The sequence below is a fragment of the Artemia franciscana genome, chromosome 12, assembly GCF_032884065.1.
Source record: "Artemia franciscana chromosome 12, ASM3288406v1, whole genome shotgun sequence".
NCBI lineage: Eukaryota > Metazoa > Arthropoda > Branchiopoda > Anostraca > Artemiidae > Artemia > Artemia franciscana.
Window position 1 is genome coordinate 41,220,851 of NC_088874.1, and position 19,700 is coordinate 41,240,550.

Consider the following 19,700-nt stretch of genomic DNA (forward strand, 5'->3'; position numbering starts at 1 on the left):
CCCCAAAGTAGTCGGATCAAAATTCTGAGATAGCCATTTTATTCAGCATAGTCGAAAAACCTTATAACTATGTCTTTGGGGAAAATTTAATCCCCCACGGTCCCTGTGGGAGGGGCTGCAAGCTGCAAATTTTGACGAGCGTTTGCATTGACGAGCGTTTACTGGGAAATGTAGAGACGTTTTCAGGGGGATTATTTGGTTGGATGGGGGGGGGGTTGAAAAGAGGGGGCTATGTGGGGGAAATTTTCCATGGAGGAATTTGTCATGGGGGAAGAAGATTTCCATAAAGGGGGCGCAGCATTTTCTAGCATTATTTAAAAAAACAATGAGAAAATAAATATGAAAAAGTTTTTTTTTCAACTGGAAGTATGGAGTAGCATTAAAACTTAAAACGAACAGAAAATATTACGCATATAAGGGGTTCACCTCCTCCTAATACCTCACTCTTTACGCTAAAGGATTTTTAGTAATTTCAGCTATTTATTCTACGGCCTTGTGATTCAGGGGACAAAATTTAAGCTTTAATGCAAAGAGTTATTGACGAGGTATTGACGAGTGGGCGAACCTTCTCATATACGTAAAAAAACATACGAACATAGAAGTTTGTTACGTAAGCTAATTCGTAAGTTACGTATATCTTTGACTAATGAAAACGTTCGTAAAAACTAAAAGTTCTAGTTGCCTTTTTAAGTACCCAAAAAATTGGAGAGCAACTGGGCCTCCTTCCCCTCCTTTTTTCGCAAAATCATTTGATCAAAACTATGGGAAAGCCATTTAGCCAAATAAATAAATATGCAAATTTCGCTTTAATTATTCATCTGCGGAGAGCCGAAATCAAAACATGGATTAACTAAAAACGCTCAGAAATTAAATGAAAAAAACATGTTTTTTTAACTGAAAGTAAGGAGCGACATTAAAACTTAAAACGAGCAGAAATTACCCCGTATATGCAAGGGGCTGCTCCTTCTTCAACGCCTTGCTCTTTGCACTAAAGTTTGACTCTTTCTCTTCAGCTCTACTTTTTAAAACAGTAAAAACTTTAGCGTAAAGAGCAGGGCGTTGAAGAAGGAGCAGCCCCTTGCATATACGGGGTAATTTCTGCTCGTTTTAAGTTTTAATGTCGCTCCTTACTTTCAGTTAAAAAAACTTTTTTTTTTTATTTCATTATTTGTAAGGACGTAAAAATTTAATCGATACCACAAAATATTCCCAACTCTATACGTAAATTTGCAAAGGTCGCTAAACAAGGGGGCTAAAATTGCAATATTCGCATTGAATTTATATATGCAATTGTATTGACAATCTTTTACGTACAGTCTAAATGCCTGGACACAAATAATATTTGCAAGTGAAACGGTATAATATTACTTTGCAATTTTTTTCACTTAGAAACTCTGTCTATACATGGAATTGGTTAAAAAAAGTTTAAGCTGAGTAATAATTTGACATTTAAGATAGGAATGACTATTTGGCGCCTTTTTCTCCCAAATAGTTTTTCCGTGTTTTTTAAATAAAAACATAAAAAGTAAGGACAATAACAAAAAGCAAAAGATAATAACAATAAAATACCAAGTCATTTTTTCAACTCTTTCCATAGAGCAGCACAACATTGTAATTTCAATGGTGAATATACGTATAAGTTTTCCAGCTGTGACTCAAATAAATATGACGCATGTACATGGGGTACACCCATGTTCAGAGACAGGGTCTTATGCAGGATTTTTCTTTTTTAAGGGGGGAGTTGAAAATGTTTTTTTTCCAAGGAGTTAAAAAAATTAAACGCATCAAAATTTATTTCTATTCATTTTTGTTATTTCATTATTTAATGTCTGATCCTTTTTAAGGTCACGGACAGAATGTTTCTCCCGCAGTAAATTTCCACATTTGAAATTTCTCCTGGTGATATTCCCCCAATTTAGAATTTATCCCGTTGTAACCGCCCCCCCACCTACATAAAATCCCCCAGATAATTATACTACCTAACCAGAGAATTCTGACTCTGCTGAAAATTTCCCTGGATAATTCCCCCAAAAGCAAATCCATATGAAATGGGGTCGCTGACGAGAAAGTAAGACAAATAAAACTAATTTTGTATATGAATTCTTTCAAATTTCCCTAGTGTAAAGATTCCCCTGGAAGTATTATCCCCAGAAACTTCCATCCCAATGGAAAATTCTAACCATAGAAAATTCATCTCCAGAAAATCTCCATTTCCCCTGAAAAATGTGGATACACATCCCTATAACAATTGCTAAATGTAACCAATGAGCACATTTCATAACCCGAGGCCCTTCCTCCTGTAGTTCTGGAGGTCAATTCGTCTCCAAAGACATAGTTATCGTTCCTTTCAACCATACTGAACGAAATGGTTGTTTCAAAATTTTGATCAGACGACGTTTGGAAAAAAGGGCATGGGACGGGGCTAGTTGCCCTCCAAGTTTGTGTTCATATATAAAGGGCACTATAAGTTACAATTTCTATTTAAATGAGCCCTCTCACGATATTCTAAGACTATTGGTTTGATGCGGTCAACCCTGAAAAAAAATTAACACTAATCCCTAATCTTTCTTCTGGGAAAAATATAAGATTCCACATTTTACAGATAGGAGCTTGGAACCTCTACAGTAGTATTCTCTGATAGGTTGAATATGATGGATTGGCTTTCATTAATATTTTTCGACTTTTATGGGTGTTTCCCTCCATATTCAAAAATATTCTCGATTTTCCCAGGCTCATAGCGTTTGATGGTTAACACCTTGAAGATTACATATTTCGAATCAGCATAATAAACCAATTCTTTTGGCATTTCTATTAATTCCAAAATTCCAACTTTTGTAGAATTTCAGTTACTATTAAGGCGTGTCGCTCCTTATTTGCAGTACCTTACCACCACGAACTGTTTGAAATAGTTATGAAACAACATTTTCGAAAAATGTAGCATGAAATAATATATTATAGTATTATGGAATAATATATTTCAGTGGTACTTTTTTAGCGATGAATACTAATCTGTATATTAATTATTAATAAATAAGCTATCCACCATCAATCATGTCAAAATCCCAAACGTTTTTTTTTTTTAATCTTTACTTTACTTTATGTGTTCAAACTTCAAATAATCTAATCGTGACCAAAAGGACTACAGAAAATCCCAGGAAGCTTACTTATTTAAAATTTGACTTATTTTTCTCCTATCATTCTGTAAATTACAAAATCTTGCTAGTATTACCACAACAGCCGCTTGAATTATAATGGTCTTGTGAAATGGTGGCCTAGTTACTAGAATTCACTTAAGACGAATGGAATACACTCCAATGAACAATATAACCATTATTTAATACCTGTCTTAACAGAATCCTCCTCGTCCTCGTCACTTTCATCATCTTCTTCTTCTTCTACTTCTTGCATTTGCTTAGCAAGTTTATCCAGTTCCTTCTTCAGTGCTTTGTGTTTTTTCTTCACTAAACGTATATCCTTATGAAATTTCTTCATTTGTTGCTTTAAGAAAGATCTTTCACTTACAGCCTGTTTTTGTTTTTCTTTATACGATTTAATTTTTGACTGGAACATTCTCAACTCCTTGTTTTGCTGATTGAGTTTCTTTGTTTCTTCATCTTCCTCTTCTGAATCGCTTTCATCTTTTTCGTGCCTTGTACTTTCTTGCCGTGCTAACACTTGCCGTTCCACTTGTTTAATAAGTTCAGGGTCAGGCTCAAGTGGGTCCGTCTGACATTCCATATCTTTGCAGTCGGGTATGGAAGATCCAGCATTTTGCATCGCACGTTTTAACTTTCTCTCCAGTACAACACACCTCATTTCCATGTCATCTAGATTTGCCTGTGCTAAAGCCAGGTCTTTTTCGGCGTCATTATATTTTTGTTCCCACACAATCTTGGCATGGTTACTCTGCTGTAATTCTCCTTTCATTTTGCTCATTTCCTCTTCAAGTGCTTCTAAACCGAAGTCATCGGATTCTTCACTTTCATCTTCACTTTCATTGTCACTATCATTCCAGGGCTTCTTTGGTTTACTTCTGGACTGACTTTTTGCTATCCCATTCATTGGATGGGAAATTTCAATGGGCATGGTAGCACGAGGGTCGAATCGCAGTTTACGAAGTTGTTCTACTTCGTCTTGTAGCTTCTTCATTTCATTCTATAAAAAAAGGGATCATTGAAGAACTATTCAAATTTTCATGCTGTGAATAAATAAATGATAAAATGTTGAGTTAAATCGGACATAAAGAATCTGATGAAACAAACAAAAGGAAAAGCAGAGACAAAGGTAGTTAAGAGTAAAGAAAAATAATCGTCACTGCTGGTGCTTGCTTTATTTCCGGATATCCGGAAATTGTTTCCAATCTAATACCAACTTCAAATTGTAACTGGTCCAAAAATAGACATCATTAAGTTCATTATGTTCATTTGCAGACATACACATTAGAGGATTAAAGTAAACGACGCTCAAAACTTTCTGTATCCGTTGTATCTAAGACTTTGGATAGAATATGATTTTGATTATGACCATGACATGATTAAACGCTTTCACTATGGTTTTAGAATCCAGAGAAGGCAAAATCAGATCCCAAAGAGCATTGTCGTTTTTTTATTTATTCATTTTTATTTTAACTTTTCAGTACTTCAATGATTGATAAATTAAAATGTTTTTTGCTGGGATATCATCATTTTTTTCTTTTTTAGCATATAGTTTACTTTTTGTAAATGTTTGATGTTTTAGGGGGCTGCACCCTGCGCCTCAAGCTTATATATGGGTGCCCTCGCTAAACCAATAGCAAAAAATTGGCAAAAGCTATGAAAACATTTTATAAGTCGATTGATATACCATTTGCTTTGTTGAAATTTATTTTGTTTTATTGGGCTTCTTCAATTTGGCAACTGAACTGTTCAAGTCTAGAATATTTTAGATAACTTTCCTACATAAAAGCAATTGGATTAGAGAAGTGAATACAAAAAAAGAATTAAAAGCTCACGACGACTGGAATAATTAGGTTTTCTTCAGACAAATGGTTTTTAAATGTATCCATAAGCAAAATCCAAATTACGAACGACTCCAGCGCCAATTATGCGTACCGCTCGTAACTTATTGAGTTGAACATTGTTCAATTCAATAAGCATAAGACTTGTATCTGGCCAATCAGAGCCAATACTTAAGGCACGATTTGTTGAAACTAGACAAGATAGATGCTTGGAGCAGCAGCTTTTTATCTGTAAAAGCAATCTCTTCAAATTGTAGTATATTAACCTGAACCCAAGGGTGAAACTCTGAAAAATCCCAAAGGGTTAAAGGGTTAAAGAGGAAACTACAAAAAAGTTGTCCTACATATTCATCTAAATTAAAAGTGCTAGTACATGTTGATGGAAATTTATTAAGCTCGGGTCACGACATAGTCACACTTAATTACGCAAGATTATAGGTCCAATTATGTGTGCAGTTCCTAACGTCTCGAATTAAACATAGTTCAACTCCTAAGCGTAAAATTTGCGACTGACCAGTCAGAGTCAAAAGTTAAGGCACACTTTGTTTTAAACTAGACTAGGTGAATGCTTAGAACAGCATTTTTTCTGTCTGCAACATGAATCTAAGGTATAATAAGTGAACAAAGTCTTAATAAATAATATAGAATAAAGAATAATAGAATATACAATAAAGAATAGAATAATAAAAAATAAAATAAGAATGGCAGCAAATTACTGGGGCACAAGCTCTTCAAATCCATTGCTTGCCATTTCAATTTCCCAGCTCCGAAATACTACCGTGATGTTGATATCAAGAAAAATTTATATCATTCATATAACTTTTATTTCATTGACAAGTGTGACTTTGATGTGCTTGCAGGGTTGGCACCACGGTCAGTTCCCAAAGTGCTACAACTGCCCAAATTCGCGTTCCACACAGCGATGGTCGATGCTACAGTCAAAAACTTGACTGTAATAGTAATAAAATAGCGCTAAAATATCACTTTCTTCCCATATGTGACAATCCTGAGCACGTGCTACAGTACTACACATATTGAAATAGCACTAAAATAGTACTTTTGTGATGCTATGGCAACCCTGGTAGCTTGGGCATAAAGCTCGCACTGTTGACTGATCAGCCAAAATTAAAGACGAAAAGATGTATAGTTAACATTACTAATAGTCAATGGTGTCTGACGTATGTCCACCGGAAAATCCCCCAGCGGAAAATTCTCCCTTCCAACAATCTCCCGTGGAAAATTCTTGCCTCATGTATAATTGAGCAGCAAAAGGGAAATTCAGAAAATAAAGATAATGAAGAAGAGTATGGATTATGGAAATTCTATCTTTAGGCCAAAATGCATGTCGAATAAATTATACATGATGTAGAAGCAAACAGTTCGAGGTAACAGACTGTAAGTAAGGAGCAACACTCCTTACTATATGTGATAATGGTTATCAAATTCAAAAGACTAAATTTCAACACCTATTAAAGCATCAAAAGAATTATTTTTTATGCTGATTAAAAATCCATAAAGTTCATCAAGTTTAATGTTAGACATCTAACGCCACGAGCCAGAGAGATTTTCCGTAAGAATTTTAAAGGGGGGATACGCCTTGCACCATAGTTAACAGATAATAAAATGCATCATCACAAGTAGATTCTACATTTTCAGCAGGCTCATGCTTAAAACAATAGGATATGCCGCACAGCATTATTTCGTTTTTGTGGACTGAATGCCCCTGTTCTTACCTTCATGTTACGGTTTTCAAGAACAAGGTTTCCCTTATCACGAACTTCTATTTCAAGCAACTGTTTTGTCGACTGTAAATCATCTCTTAGTTGATCGATATCTTCGAGTTCTTCTTCTTCCTCTTCAATCGGCTCACCGGCCTCAATCTTTTGAATTTGTTCTTCCACGGTAAGCTGCCTTCGAAAAACTTTTAAACCTAAAAAAAAAAATTGAGATTAAAAAATTGAGATTTAATTGATTAAAAAAAAAATTCTAAAAAACTGTTTCAAAAATGAATTGGAAATAGAAAGCTCAAATAATCCTTATTATTAATTGAATGGCCGGATTAGGGAGATGCAGACAGGTGGTACACTCACCTGGCATGTTTTTAGCAACCCTTTCGGGTCAATTAATTGCTTTATTTTTTAGTGATCATAATTAAGTAAAGCAACGGTTTTCTTTTGAATTTAGCGGAATCGGAAGGGTACTAACGGCCAAGCATCAAACAGTTCACAGTAACGAACTGTAAGTAGGGAGCAACCCGGATCAATAGTAACCGAAACTTCAAAAAACAGAACTTTTATACCAATAGATATATCAAAAGAATTGGAAAATTATGCTTACTCTTAATATATAAATTTCATTAAATTTAGTCTTACCCATCAAAAGCCATAAGTCTGAGAGAATTTATCTGAATTTCTAAAAAAAAAAAGGTGAAAAGACCCTCTAGAAGTCATAGAATGTTAACGAAAATCACACCATGCCAAAATGTGAAATTTCGTGATTTTGCTAAAAGAAATATCACGTATGACTGTTATTTCACTTTTTTCCCAAGGGGTGATCGTATCGACCCAGTGGGCCTGGAACGTCGGGAGAGGGTTCATTCTAACGGAAATGAAAAGTTCTAGTATTTTTTTAAGTGACCAAAAAATGTATGGGCAACTAAGCCCCTCCCATGCCACTTTTTCCCCTAAATTGTCCGATCAAAATTTTGAAATAACCATTTTGTACAGCATTGTTGAAAGGCTCAATAGCTATGTTCTCCTACAGCCCCTGAGAAAAGGTTTTTAAGTTATAAAATTTTCACATTGTTTACGTATAGAATTTGTTATTTGAAAGTACGCATACATTTTTCAGGCGGGGAGGGGAGTACAAATTCTCTGCTGAGGGGATTCTGCACGGTAATTTTCCTTAGAGGGAAGTTTCCAGGGGATGAACTTTTCAGGGGAAGTTTTGCACTGGATGAATTTTCCAGAATTGTCCTGTGTAAATTTTGCTAGGATTGAATTGTCCAGAGTATACTTCTATGGGGAATTTTCCGTGGAGGTGGAGCCAGATATCCTGGCGTTATTTAAAAAACGAGCGAAAAATAAATAAATAAAATACAAGCTATATCAACTAAAAGTAAGAAGCAACATTAAAAATTAAAACAAACAGAAATTATTATGTATACAAGAGGGTTGCCCCCTCCTCAACACCTCGCTCTTTACGCTAAATTAAGGAAACGACTCTGGAAACACAAAGGTCGTTTAGTTTCAACAATAAGTAATTTTTTTTGAAATGCCGAAGAACTTTAGCGTGAAGAGCAAGGTGTCGAGGACTGGGCAACACCCTCATATACGTAATAATCTCTGTAAGTTTTAAGTTTTAATGTTATCCTTACTTTCAGTTCAAAAAAAGTGTTTTTATTTCATTTAATTACATTAGAAGCAAGTAATGAAGGGTTTTAACAAAAGGAAATAAAAGCTAAATAAAATGGGTGGATAATTTATGGAATATAGATAAGCTCATAAATTCAAGCAATTCCACTATAATGAAAAATTTATTTGTAATTTCTTAAATATGATAAAGAAAAAATGGTTCTCACAACTCTAGGTGGTAGCTAAGGAATTTGGCCTCTCGGTCGTTTTTTCTTCCTTTACAACGAATAATAATTTTCCATAGATAGATAACTGGATAGAAATGCATTTACCGCAAAAGAAAAGCCAAAGGACTATGGTAAAAATAAAATAATGCTCTTAGCATCCCAATGGCCAATGCAAAATAGTATATAAAATAAAACAAAAAAAAAACTTATAGGCGTTCAATAACACTTTAAGTGGTCACCCCCGTTCATTCACTTACAAAAATGTTTTTTTTTATGTGTCATTTATAATTGAAAATGTATGGCAATCTTCTTAATTGTAACACAGTTATTCAAACTTATTACTGAAATTAACCAAGCTTCAACCCAGATTAATAGAAATATTATATTCCCTTCAATCCTCTAATTCAGGGCAAAGGCCATATATGCAGATCCATTAAAGGTAGAATTCCTAATAGCAAAGGCTTGTGAATGAATGGAAACTCTTTAGTGGTACAAACTTTTGTGTTGCCTATTTCTAGCACTCTTGGGGGGGGGGAATATTTAATTCTTATTTCTTCAGAAATTTTTATAAATTAAATATTGTTACATGACAATAATTCTAGGTCAATTTTAATTCCCATTAAACGAGTTCAGGAAAATCCAATTGCGGTGTCAAAATTTTCCACTAAATATACATTTCTGAATATATAATACTATTACAGTTTCTTCTTATTTCGAAGGGGAATTTGGCAGATTTTCTAAGAAATATTATACATATTTTAAAATATCTAATTTACGAACTGTGGCGAACCCAAGACTTTAGGAGGGGAGGGGATTGAATAAAACCCAAATTATACTCTACTTATTATCTCTTTCTATTGTGCCTAAAATTTTTCCATGATTTTTCTCTTGGGTAGCGACTAAGCAAGTGTGCCGAAAAGAGTCAAATTCAAGTTTGTGATTTCTATTCTACAGAAAAACTTAAAATAGTGGCATTGCCTATTTTGTTTTAATCACGAGGTAAAAGCAAGCGCTGAAGTCAGAGCACTTTATACCCCAACCCTACGCATTCCATTCTTATACAAGCTTGTGAATCTTGTGAAGCTTGTGAATCTTTTTCCCTCTTCCCTCTCCATTTGTGACCCCTTTGAATGTTGGGAGTAGCCACGTAGTATAGTTTATCGTTATTTTTGTAGACCGAACGCACAAAATATAAGTCAAACAGTTCGTGGTAACGAACTGTAGCTCAATAGTAACCAAAACTCTAAAAAATCGTTTTAATACCAATAGCTACATCATATGAATCGAAACTCAATGCTGATTTTAAATATATAAGTTTCATCAAGTTTACTCTTACCCATCAAAAGTTACGAGCCTGAGAAAATTTCTCTCATTTTAGAAAATAAGGGGAAACAACCCTTAAAAGTCATAAAATCTTGACGAAAATCACACCATCAGATTCAGCGTATCAGAGAACGCTGTTGTAGAAGTTTCAAGCTCCTATCTACAAAAATGTGGAATTTTTCATTTTTTGACACAAGGCAGATCACGGGTGCGTGTTTATTTGTTTGTTTGTTTGTTTGTTGTCAACCCTTCCCCCCCACCAAAAAATCCCCCTGAAAAGGTATGTAAACTACCCAATAACCATTACTATATATAAGCACTGGCCAAAGTTTGTAACTTGTAGCCCCTCCCATGGGGACTGTGGAGGAGTAGGTGGTCCCCAAAGACATAGTTATAAGGCTTTTCTACTTCGCTGAATAAAATGGCTATCTCAGAATTTTGATCCGTTGACTTTGGGAAAATAATTAGTGTGGGAGGGGGCCTAGTTGCCCTCCAATTTTTTAGTCACTTAAAAGGGCACTAGAACTTTTCATTTTCGTTAGAACAAGCCCTCTCGCAACATTCTAGGACCACTGGGTCGATACGATCACCCCTGGGAAAAAAAAAATAATAACAAACAAACAAATAAACACGCATCCATGATCTGCCTCCTGGCAAAAAAATATAAAATTCCACATTTTTGTAGATAGGAGCTTGAAACTTTTACAACAGTGTTCTCTGATACGCTTAATCTGATGGTGTGATTTTCGTTAAGATTCTATGACTTTTAGGGGTGTTTCCCCCTATTTTCCAAAATAAGGCAAATTTTCTCATGCTCGTAACTTTTGATGAGTAAGACTAAACTTGATGAAACTTATCAAACAGTTTGTGGTAACGAACTGTAGTAAGGAGCGACCCGGCTCAATAGTAACCAAAACTCTAAAAAATGGAATTTTGATACCAATAGCTATATCAAAAGAATCGCATTTCAATGCTGGTTTTAAATATATAAGTTTCATCAAGTTTAGTCTTACCCATCAAAAGTTACGAGCCTGAGAAAATTTGCGTTATTTTAGAAAATAGGGGGAAACGCCCCCTAAAAGTCATAGAATCTTAACGAAAATCACGCCATCAGATTCAGCGTATCAGAGAACCCTATTGTAGAAGTTTCGAGCTCCTATCTACAAAAATGTGGAATTTTGCATTTTTTGCCAGAAGGCAGATCACGGATGCGTGTTTATTTGTTTTTTTGTTTTTTTGTTTTTTTGTTTTTTTGTTTGTTTTTTTTTTCCCCAGGGGTGATTGTATCGACCCAGTTGTCCTAGAATGTTGCAAGAGGGCTCATTCTAACGGAAATGAAAAGTTCTAGTGCCCTTTTTAAGTGACCAAAAAAATTGGAGGGCACCTAGGCCCCCTCCCACGCTAATTATTTTCCCAAAGTCAACGGATCAAAATTCTGAGATAGCCATTTTATTCAGCGTAGTCGAAAAACCTTATAACTATGTCTTTGGGGACGACTTACTCCCCCACAGTCCCCGTGGGAGGGGCAACAAGTTACAAACTTTGACCTGTGCTTACATATAGTAATGGTTATTGGGAAGTATACAGGCGTTTTCAGGAGGATTTTTTTGGTTTGGGGGAGGGGTTGAGAAGAGGGGGATATGCTGGGGGAACTTTCCTTCGAGAATTTGTAATGGGAGAAGAAAATTTCCATGAAGGGAGAGCAGGATTTACTAGCATTATTTGGTAGGTCAGTTTAGATATAAAAGTTTAAATATTTCAACTTTGGGCCAATCTATGGCGAACATACAGATGGAAGCTCCAAAAATCACCCCGAAAATTGACCACATGCCTGAAATTAGATTGTGCATATTAAAATGTGCATATTTGTTCAGTTGAACATCACTTTCATGATGCCCCGGAAATTTCGCCTTGACACGTTAAGCCGTTCCAAAAATATTGTTGATGTGTGCATTTGACACCCTTTTCATCTTAATACTCTAAGCTTTACACGTGAAATTAGCTACACTTTGATTTATGATAATATTTGCTTGTGTTAATTTTGAGATGATTATTGATCTTAATTTTTTACTTAATTATTACTAACAATTAATAATTAATTATTCATGAATTAATTATTGTGGAGAGACAAAATAAAACATGCATTAATTCAAAAACGTTCAGAAATTAAATAAAAGAAAAATTAAACGGAAAGTAAGGAGCGACATTAAAACTTAAAGCGAACAAAATTATTCCGTAAATGAAAGAGGTTGTCCCCTGCGCAACTCCTCACTCTTTACACTAAAGTATTTTTTTTAATTTAAAAAGTACAGCTGGAAAATAATAACATGCATTACTTCAAAAACGTTCAGAAATTAAATAAAAAAAACAAGTTTTTTAAACTGCAAGTAAGGAGCGACAGTAAAACTTAAAACGAACAGAAATTACTTCGTATATGAAAGAGGCTGCTTCCTCATCAACGCCCCGCTCTTTACGCTAAAGTTTGACTCTTTCTCTCAATTCTTCTTTCTAAAACAGTAAAAAACTTTAGCGTAAAGAGCGGGGCGTTGATGAGGAAGCAGCCTCTTTCATATACGAAGTAATTTCTGTTCGTTTTAAGTTTTACTGTCGCTCCTTACTTGCAGTTTAAAAAACTTGTTTTTTTTATTTAATATATTTAAAATCAGCATTAAAATTCGATTCGTATGATGTAGCTATTGGTATTAAAGCGATTTTTTAGAGTTTTGGTTACTATTGAGCTACAGTTCGTTACCACGAACTGTTTGACTTATATTTTGTGCGTTCGGTCTACAAAAATAACGATAAACTACACTACGTGGCTACTCCCGACATTCAAAGGGGTCACAAATGGAGAGGGAAGAGGGAAACAGATTCACAAGCTTCACAAGATTCACAAGCTTGTATAAAGCACTGGTCAAAGTTTGTAACTTGTAGCCCCTCCCACAGGGACCGTGGGGGAGTAAATCATCCCCAAAGACATAATTATAAGGTTTTTCGACTACGTTGAATAAAATGGCTATCTCAGAATTTTGATCCGTTGACTTTGGGAAAATAATTAGCGTGGGAGGGGGCCTAGGTGCCCTCCAATTTTTTTGGTCACTTAAAAAGGGCACTAGAACTTTTCATTTCCGTTAGAATGAGCCCTCTTGCAACATTCTAGGACAACTGGGTCGATACGATCACCCCTGGGGAAAAACAAAAAAAAAACAAAAAAACAAATAAACACGCATCCGTGATCTGCCTTCTGGCAAAAAATGCAAAATTCCACATTTTTGTAGATAGGAGCTCGAAACTTCTACAGTAGGGTTTTCTGATACGCTGAATCTAATGGTGTGATTTTCGTTAAGATTCTATGACTTTTAGGGGTGTTTCCCCCTATTTTCTAAAATAAGGCAAATTTTCCCAGGCTCGTAACTTTTGATGGGTAAGACTAAACTTGATGAAACTTATATATTTAAAATCAGCATTGAAATGCGATTCTTTTGATATAGCTATTGGTATCAAAATTCCATTTTTTAGAGTTTTGGTTACTATTGAGCCGGGTCGCTCCTTATTACAGTTCGTTACCACGAACAGTTTGATGACATAGAGCCGGGTCGCTCCTTATTACAGTTCGTTACCACGAACAGTTTGATGACATATAAAAGTCATGCTTTGTATGAGGATAATAATCTTTACACCATCAATACTCCGCCATAGGAAAGTATGACGTATAGAAATCATACTTTGTATGGAAAGTATGACGATAAAAGTTTTTTCTATACAAAAGCTAGAAAATTATCAACTTAAGTTTTAAAGTTTAGTTTTATGTTAGCCTACATGATGTTGCGACAACTAGGTTAAGCTCAGGTCCTTCTTTATACAATAAAAAAAGTTTTTGATAGCCAAGCATATGCGTAGCAATTAATTGCGACGGGAGTTTTGGGGGGGGACAATTTTAATGCAAATAATCAGCAGAATATCCTGGAATTTGTCAGAAAATGTAATAAAAAATCGTTTGGTTGAACCAAAACAGTTCAAAAGATGCTATGAAATTTTTGTCCGATTGTGACTCATACCCTTCCTTCTAAACTCTGAAAGTTTACTGCATTTTATTTCATTTTTAATCCCCCCCCCCTCTCCTAAGATTAAGAATTATACTTGGAATAAAATAAATAAGCCTCTCTGAGAAGCTAAGCAGCATCGAAATCACTCTTTAGTTTATTCATTATCCGATAGTATTTGCGTTTTGGAAGCAATATTTACATTTTATTATTTCCATAATATTTGGGGGTTTTCTGTTACAGTTGGTACTGGACCAGATTTATTGTAAAATATTCAAAAATTCAAAGCTCAAAGCAATGTAATTTTGTATAATTAAAAGCTGAAAGCTATTTAAAAGAAAAATCCATCATTAAGAAGCCAATTAGAAAATATTTGAATCTACGTTATACCTGGAGTTGAGTCTCATTTTGTCAGCCGAAGTCCACACCATAAAACGAACTCTACACCATACATTGAAGGATCGATTATTAAGAAGTTAGCTAAAAAAAAACGCTTAAGGCTATGTTCTGAAAGGAGTAGAGTTTCATTTCGACAGCCGAACTCTACCCTATACGATGAGAGATCGATTATTAAAAGGTCAGCTAAAAAGTATTTTAGCCTATATTCTAACAGGAGTCGAACTTCATTTTGGTAGCCGAACTCTACACCATACAATGAGAGATCGATTATTAAGAGGTCAGCTAAAACATACTTAGGCTATATTCTGACAGGAGTTGAGTTTTATTTCGTCAGCCAAACTCTATCTTATGCGATAAAATATAGTCCATAACGTTCGGCTCCCTAATAATTTGAGTTATAGCATACTTACGAGTCTGTACAAAAATCGTTTTCTAGTTGCGCATATTATTTGGGGTGATGTTAAGAACGGTACAAAAATCTTTTGGCTTAGCAAGAACAAGCCCAAGGTATGATATTCTTTTCCAATGGTGGCTCATGCCCCTTACCCCCCCCCCCTTCCTTCTTGCAATTTTTAGCTTGTTCAGAAAAGAGTACTATCCTCTTCTTGCAGAATTATTTTGAAAATAAAGTTTTATTTGTCATGCCTGTAAAGTGAAAAAACTGTTGTTGGTAATATTAGGTTTGCTTCTGTTTAGAGTCACAGCTGATAAATACATTCGTCTTCCTGGCATTTTTTTTTCTTATCTCTTTTTTAAGTCAATAAAAGCCTTTTGCACCTCAGCATTGAAAATGTAACACTGGCATTATTCTTAAATATTTAATCAAAAGAGTATCTTCTTAGAGGTAGGAAGAGTTAAGAATTTTGCTTGCAAAATTCTGAGATAGACTAATACTCTACAATTACAAGACTTTGCAGCTATTTGCTAGTACTTTTAGAATAAAAAAATGTCCATTTTTCAGCGTTGACTGTGGATGATATGCCCTTATGACGGAAAAGCACCCCACAAAACGGCTAAGCAGATGCTATCTGTCAATCTTTAATTGCTCTAAATTTTTTTTATGTGGTGAAGCTGTTAAATTTGCTTGTTTTTAAGTGTGAGCGGTATAGAAATACATTTGTTAGTTTTGGAAATTAATGACGTTTGAACCTTTGAAAAAAGAAAAGATGAAAAATTGGCGTGAAAACGCGCCAATTTCGTTGGGTTAGGTTAGGTTAGGTTAGGTAACCTAACCTACCTCTTGAAATTCGCAGGGCAATTTCACCTTGCTGCTTTTGCTTTACATTCTTAGGTCATAACGCACCCTCAGTTATTGGGCGACATGGAAATTGGAATACCTACGTTACTTCACATTTTTTATCGTATGTGAAATTAAAGCTACACAAATTTGCACGTGGCTCACATTTGTGATTTCATGTAATTTTAAGCTTGATTTCCAAAATTGTTACCCCAAAAACGAGCTTAAATCACGTAACCTAATTTAAAGCTATATAAAAAGCTGTAACGTGAATTCAATACTTGTATCTTGCAAAATATAGAGGAACTGGGGTCAATATTCCAGTATTTGGTCTATTTCCCATATCAAAGTTGCTACTATCTATTTAAAAATAAGCGCTATGTTTTCTGTCTGAAACAAATACAAAGCGGCTTTCACACTACGTGCGTAATTTTCTATTCTGAGTGGTTAAGTTGCCTTTGTTTAAGCATAAAGTTTCACACGGAAATAAAAAGATTGAAACGGCATCAACGTAAAAACCAATGAAACCACCATAATCATCGTCATATAGCAGTCTATTCAACAACTAAAAATATGGAATAAAGATAGACAGTAGTAATGGTGCATAGGTGGGTCCGGATTGCAAACCTGAGGCTCTAAGTATCATAGCCTAAACCTCATTGCATTTACCCTAAATCTCATTAGCATATAACAGACGAGATTTCTCATTAACATATTCCTGACAAAACATGACTAAAATTTATCCAACCTTGACTGAATAAGAGGAATGACCAGTTTGTATATTGTGCTACTTATGTTCGTGCTACTTAGGATGACAGGTGCAAAGAATTTTGAAATGCACGTTTCATTAAACGGTAATCTAAGCACATTTTATAATAAGAACCGAATTTTAATGAGCCAAAAAGTGACAAATCGGCTACCCCTTTTTTCTTATAACAAGTGCTTGGGTAAAGTAGACCGGTGAACTTATGTTCCCAATGAATAAATTGCTAAGGCATTTTTTTAGAGGGAACTTATGGTTATCCCTTTCCCACCTCAAAGCCCCCAAATGCCTCCCACAGAACTATTTACCCCCCCCCCACTTTTTAAGTTAGAACTGTTTTTTTTACTTTCAAAATTTTGTATTTTTTTACTTAGAAGTTTTTTCAGCTTTCTTGGGGTTGGACTTAGTTTGGAAACTGACACGACAGGAAAAGACAACGGTGAATAGTCGGATGCAGTTTTTCTGGATTTGAATTCCCTTTATCACCCGCAATTTTTCACTAATCTTTGCTGTGTAGTAACTACAAATGGTTTTACAATCCTTGTGCCCCAAGTTTCCCCGATATTGCCACCGTTGAGAAAAAATAGACCGCAAGGATTTTTTTTTAATTGATGATGAAATACCTTTGAAACTTCATGACTCGGTAAAGAATTTTGTTTTTCCGTAAACGAACAGACCAGTGACTAAGGCCTCTTTGAATCCATAGAATATTTTTTGATAGAAGATAGGGGTATGCACTGGACACCTTCAAAACAAAAACTTATTGCCGACCTAGGTCCGAGACAGAATATTTTTGTTCACTATGTTTTTTTTGTGATGAATGGTAGCCAATGGTTTTGTAGTCATAAAGGTCCATAGAGCCCTCCAATTGCTATAATTGGAAAGTGAATTATGATATGCTTGAGCATGATAAAAGTTTGTGGAGTACTAAATTACTCCAACATGAATTTTCATGCAAATATGTACTACCTTAAGTGCAGTTATTTCAACAAAAATACTTCAGTGAATTATTTTCTCTTCACAAATAATTTCAAATTGTCTATGTCATGCTCATTACCAGCATCATTCTAAGTCTAATATGAACATGTTAAAAAAACTCAAATTACAAAATCAGTGAAGGTTTCTCAGGGTATAGTAGTATCTTGAATCAGGGTATCTTGATTCAAGCTTGTTTCTAGCATGTGATATTAAACATTTCTTCAAAACAAACCAATTACAAGACAAATCCTTTATTTAAGTTTACAACCTTTCATTTTTTTACCAATTTAACAACCTATTGTTCAATTATCCAGTTTCAAGATATTAATTTGACATAATCATTTCCTAATAACCTGTCAAATTTACGTAGACATCATTTCAAATTGTCTATATCAACCTCAATATCACCATATCATGTCCAATTCTAATATGAGCCTGCTAAAAATACCCATCATAACACCAAAATGCAAAAGAAAATTTTAATTGATACATTGTTAAATACAATATTATACATTATCAAAATCATTAAACAAAGGTCTCATGTTTGAATTCTATTTTGTTGGTTAGATTTGCCTAAGACCACAGGTAACCGTCCCTTGTTTACCTCTCGTTCCAGGCAATCTAATGGTCTTCTGTCAATTTTATACCTGCCTGATACTCTTGGCAGGCGTGACAGACGCTTGGAAAACTAAAGATTCTATCACTAAATTAGCTCTATGACTATCTACCTTGTTTCAACTGCCCTAGCAATGATGCATGGACAGATAATAGATAGACATATCTATTAACCAATGAATGAACCCCCTTTTTATACAATCCTAATAAGGGAAAATTAATGCCAAGTTTGCTTCTCACTCAATTGGACTATCTGTCTTGGCTTTTTCTACAATTAGCCATGGCTTGAGGCCCACAACTATACCATTTTCATTCAAAGTTTTTGAATGAAAAGCGACCGTTAAAACTAAATTTTGAACCTGTTCCATAAAATATTTCGTCATGTTCTCTTTTTATAGTATAGCTATTCTCATCTCTTAGTTCATAACCAGTACAATAATCATTAATCTACTTCAAGTCATACACAATTTTTACTGTGGTGTCACCTACAGGCTCAAAATACGTTTTGAGATTAGTATAATCGGGTTTGTTGACTGTATCTGTTGGTATAGAATCAATGGTACTAATAACGTTCACAGTCTCTTTGTTTTTCATTAATTCATCTTTATTTCCATTTTGATGTTATCTGCCAATGCCTTTTTATTTTGCCTGCAATTTCACTATCTGTTACCACATTTTTTTTTTACACATGTAGAAGCTCCAGAACGTAGGAAAGAAACAGTTTATGATATTTGTAGAGGAGTGTGCCTGTTTTCTTTTGACCTTCCGTTGAATGCTAATACCCAAAAGCTGGTGACAGGGTTTCTCACTGGGTAACGTGTTACCACAAGCACTAGAAAGAAGTTGCCCCTCATCATCGACAATTATTTTTATGCTTACATTCACTTTGAGTGTTATCATCTCTGGAAATATAATTCTCACATATCCAACATCAGTAATGGTGAATTTTTCGATATTCCAAAGAAACTTAATCTTTCACTGTCATGACAATACACGCATACTTCTTAAATAGTGTTACCGCTACTACTTTTTTCTCAGCTCAAATGTTTGTCTTTGTTGGCATTCAACGCAACGATAACTTACTCAAGTGCACACACTTTCTTCAAATGTTTCATCTTTGCTTTTTTGGAATATGTTATGCTCTTTACTTTTTTGGAAAGGTTAATGTTCATCGCTCCTGTGCGGAATCAATATTTATCTAAAGCATATAATAGACCAACTACTGTCGATGACGAGCCATGGCACACTACGGGGGTGGCAATATTAAATATTGGAAACATAATAAAATCATCTAATGAAATATTCTTATTGAAACAATGACTCGTACAATACTACATATTTACATAAAAAATGTATATTGGCGTAATGTAGTAACAACAGGGGGGCTCTATGAATCTTTATGACCCAGAAACCGTTGGCTACCATCCATCGAAAAACAAATGATGAAAAATAGTATTCTGTTTCGGATCAAAGTCAGCAATAAGTTTTGGTTTGAAGGTATCCAGTGCATACCCCATTTCTCAACCAAAGAAATATTACGTAGAATGAAAGAGAGCATAGTCACCGGTCTGTTCATGCTTGGAAAAACTAAATCCTTTACGGAGTCATGAGGTTCCAGAGGTTTTTCACCATCAGTTTCAAGAAACCATCCTTGCGGTCCATTTTTGTCAACGGTGGCAATGTCTTGGAAATTTGGAGCACAAGGATTTTAAAGTCATTTGTTTTTACCACAGGGCAAAGAGTAGTGAGATATTGCCAGCGAATAA

General features: G+C 34.9%; 1 protein-coding gene across 6 annotated transcripts in view; it reads right to left on the bottom strand.

Moving 5' to 3' along the window:
• Window positions 1-19,700, bottom strand: part of LOC136034136 (troponin T, skeletal muscle-like) — an 82,169-nt gene that overhangs the window by 15,757 nt on the left and 46,712 nt on the right. For all 6 annotated transcript variants that reach the window (XR_010619120.1, XM_065715308.1, XM_065715306.1 and 3 more), the window contains 2 exons: window positions 6,730-6,926; window positions 3,342-4,155 (listed from right to left, as the gene is read on the bottom strand). Coding sequence is in view for 5 of the 6 variants with exons in the window: in XM_065715308.1 (XP_065571380.1) it covers window positions 3,342-4,155; window positions 6,730-6,926 (1,011 nt within the window). In the remaining variant the exon portion in view is untranslated. The remainder of the gene's footprint in view (window positions 1-3,341; window positions 4,156-6,729; window positions 6,927-19,700) is intronic.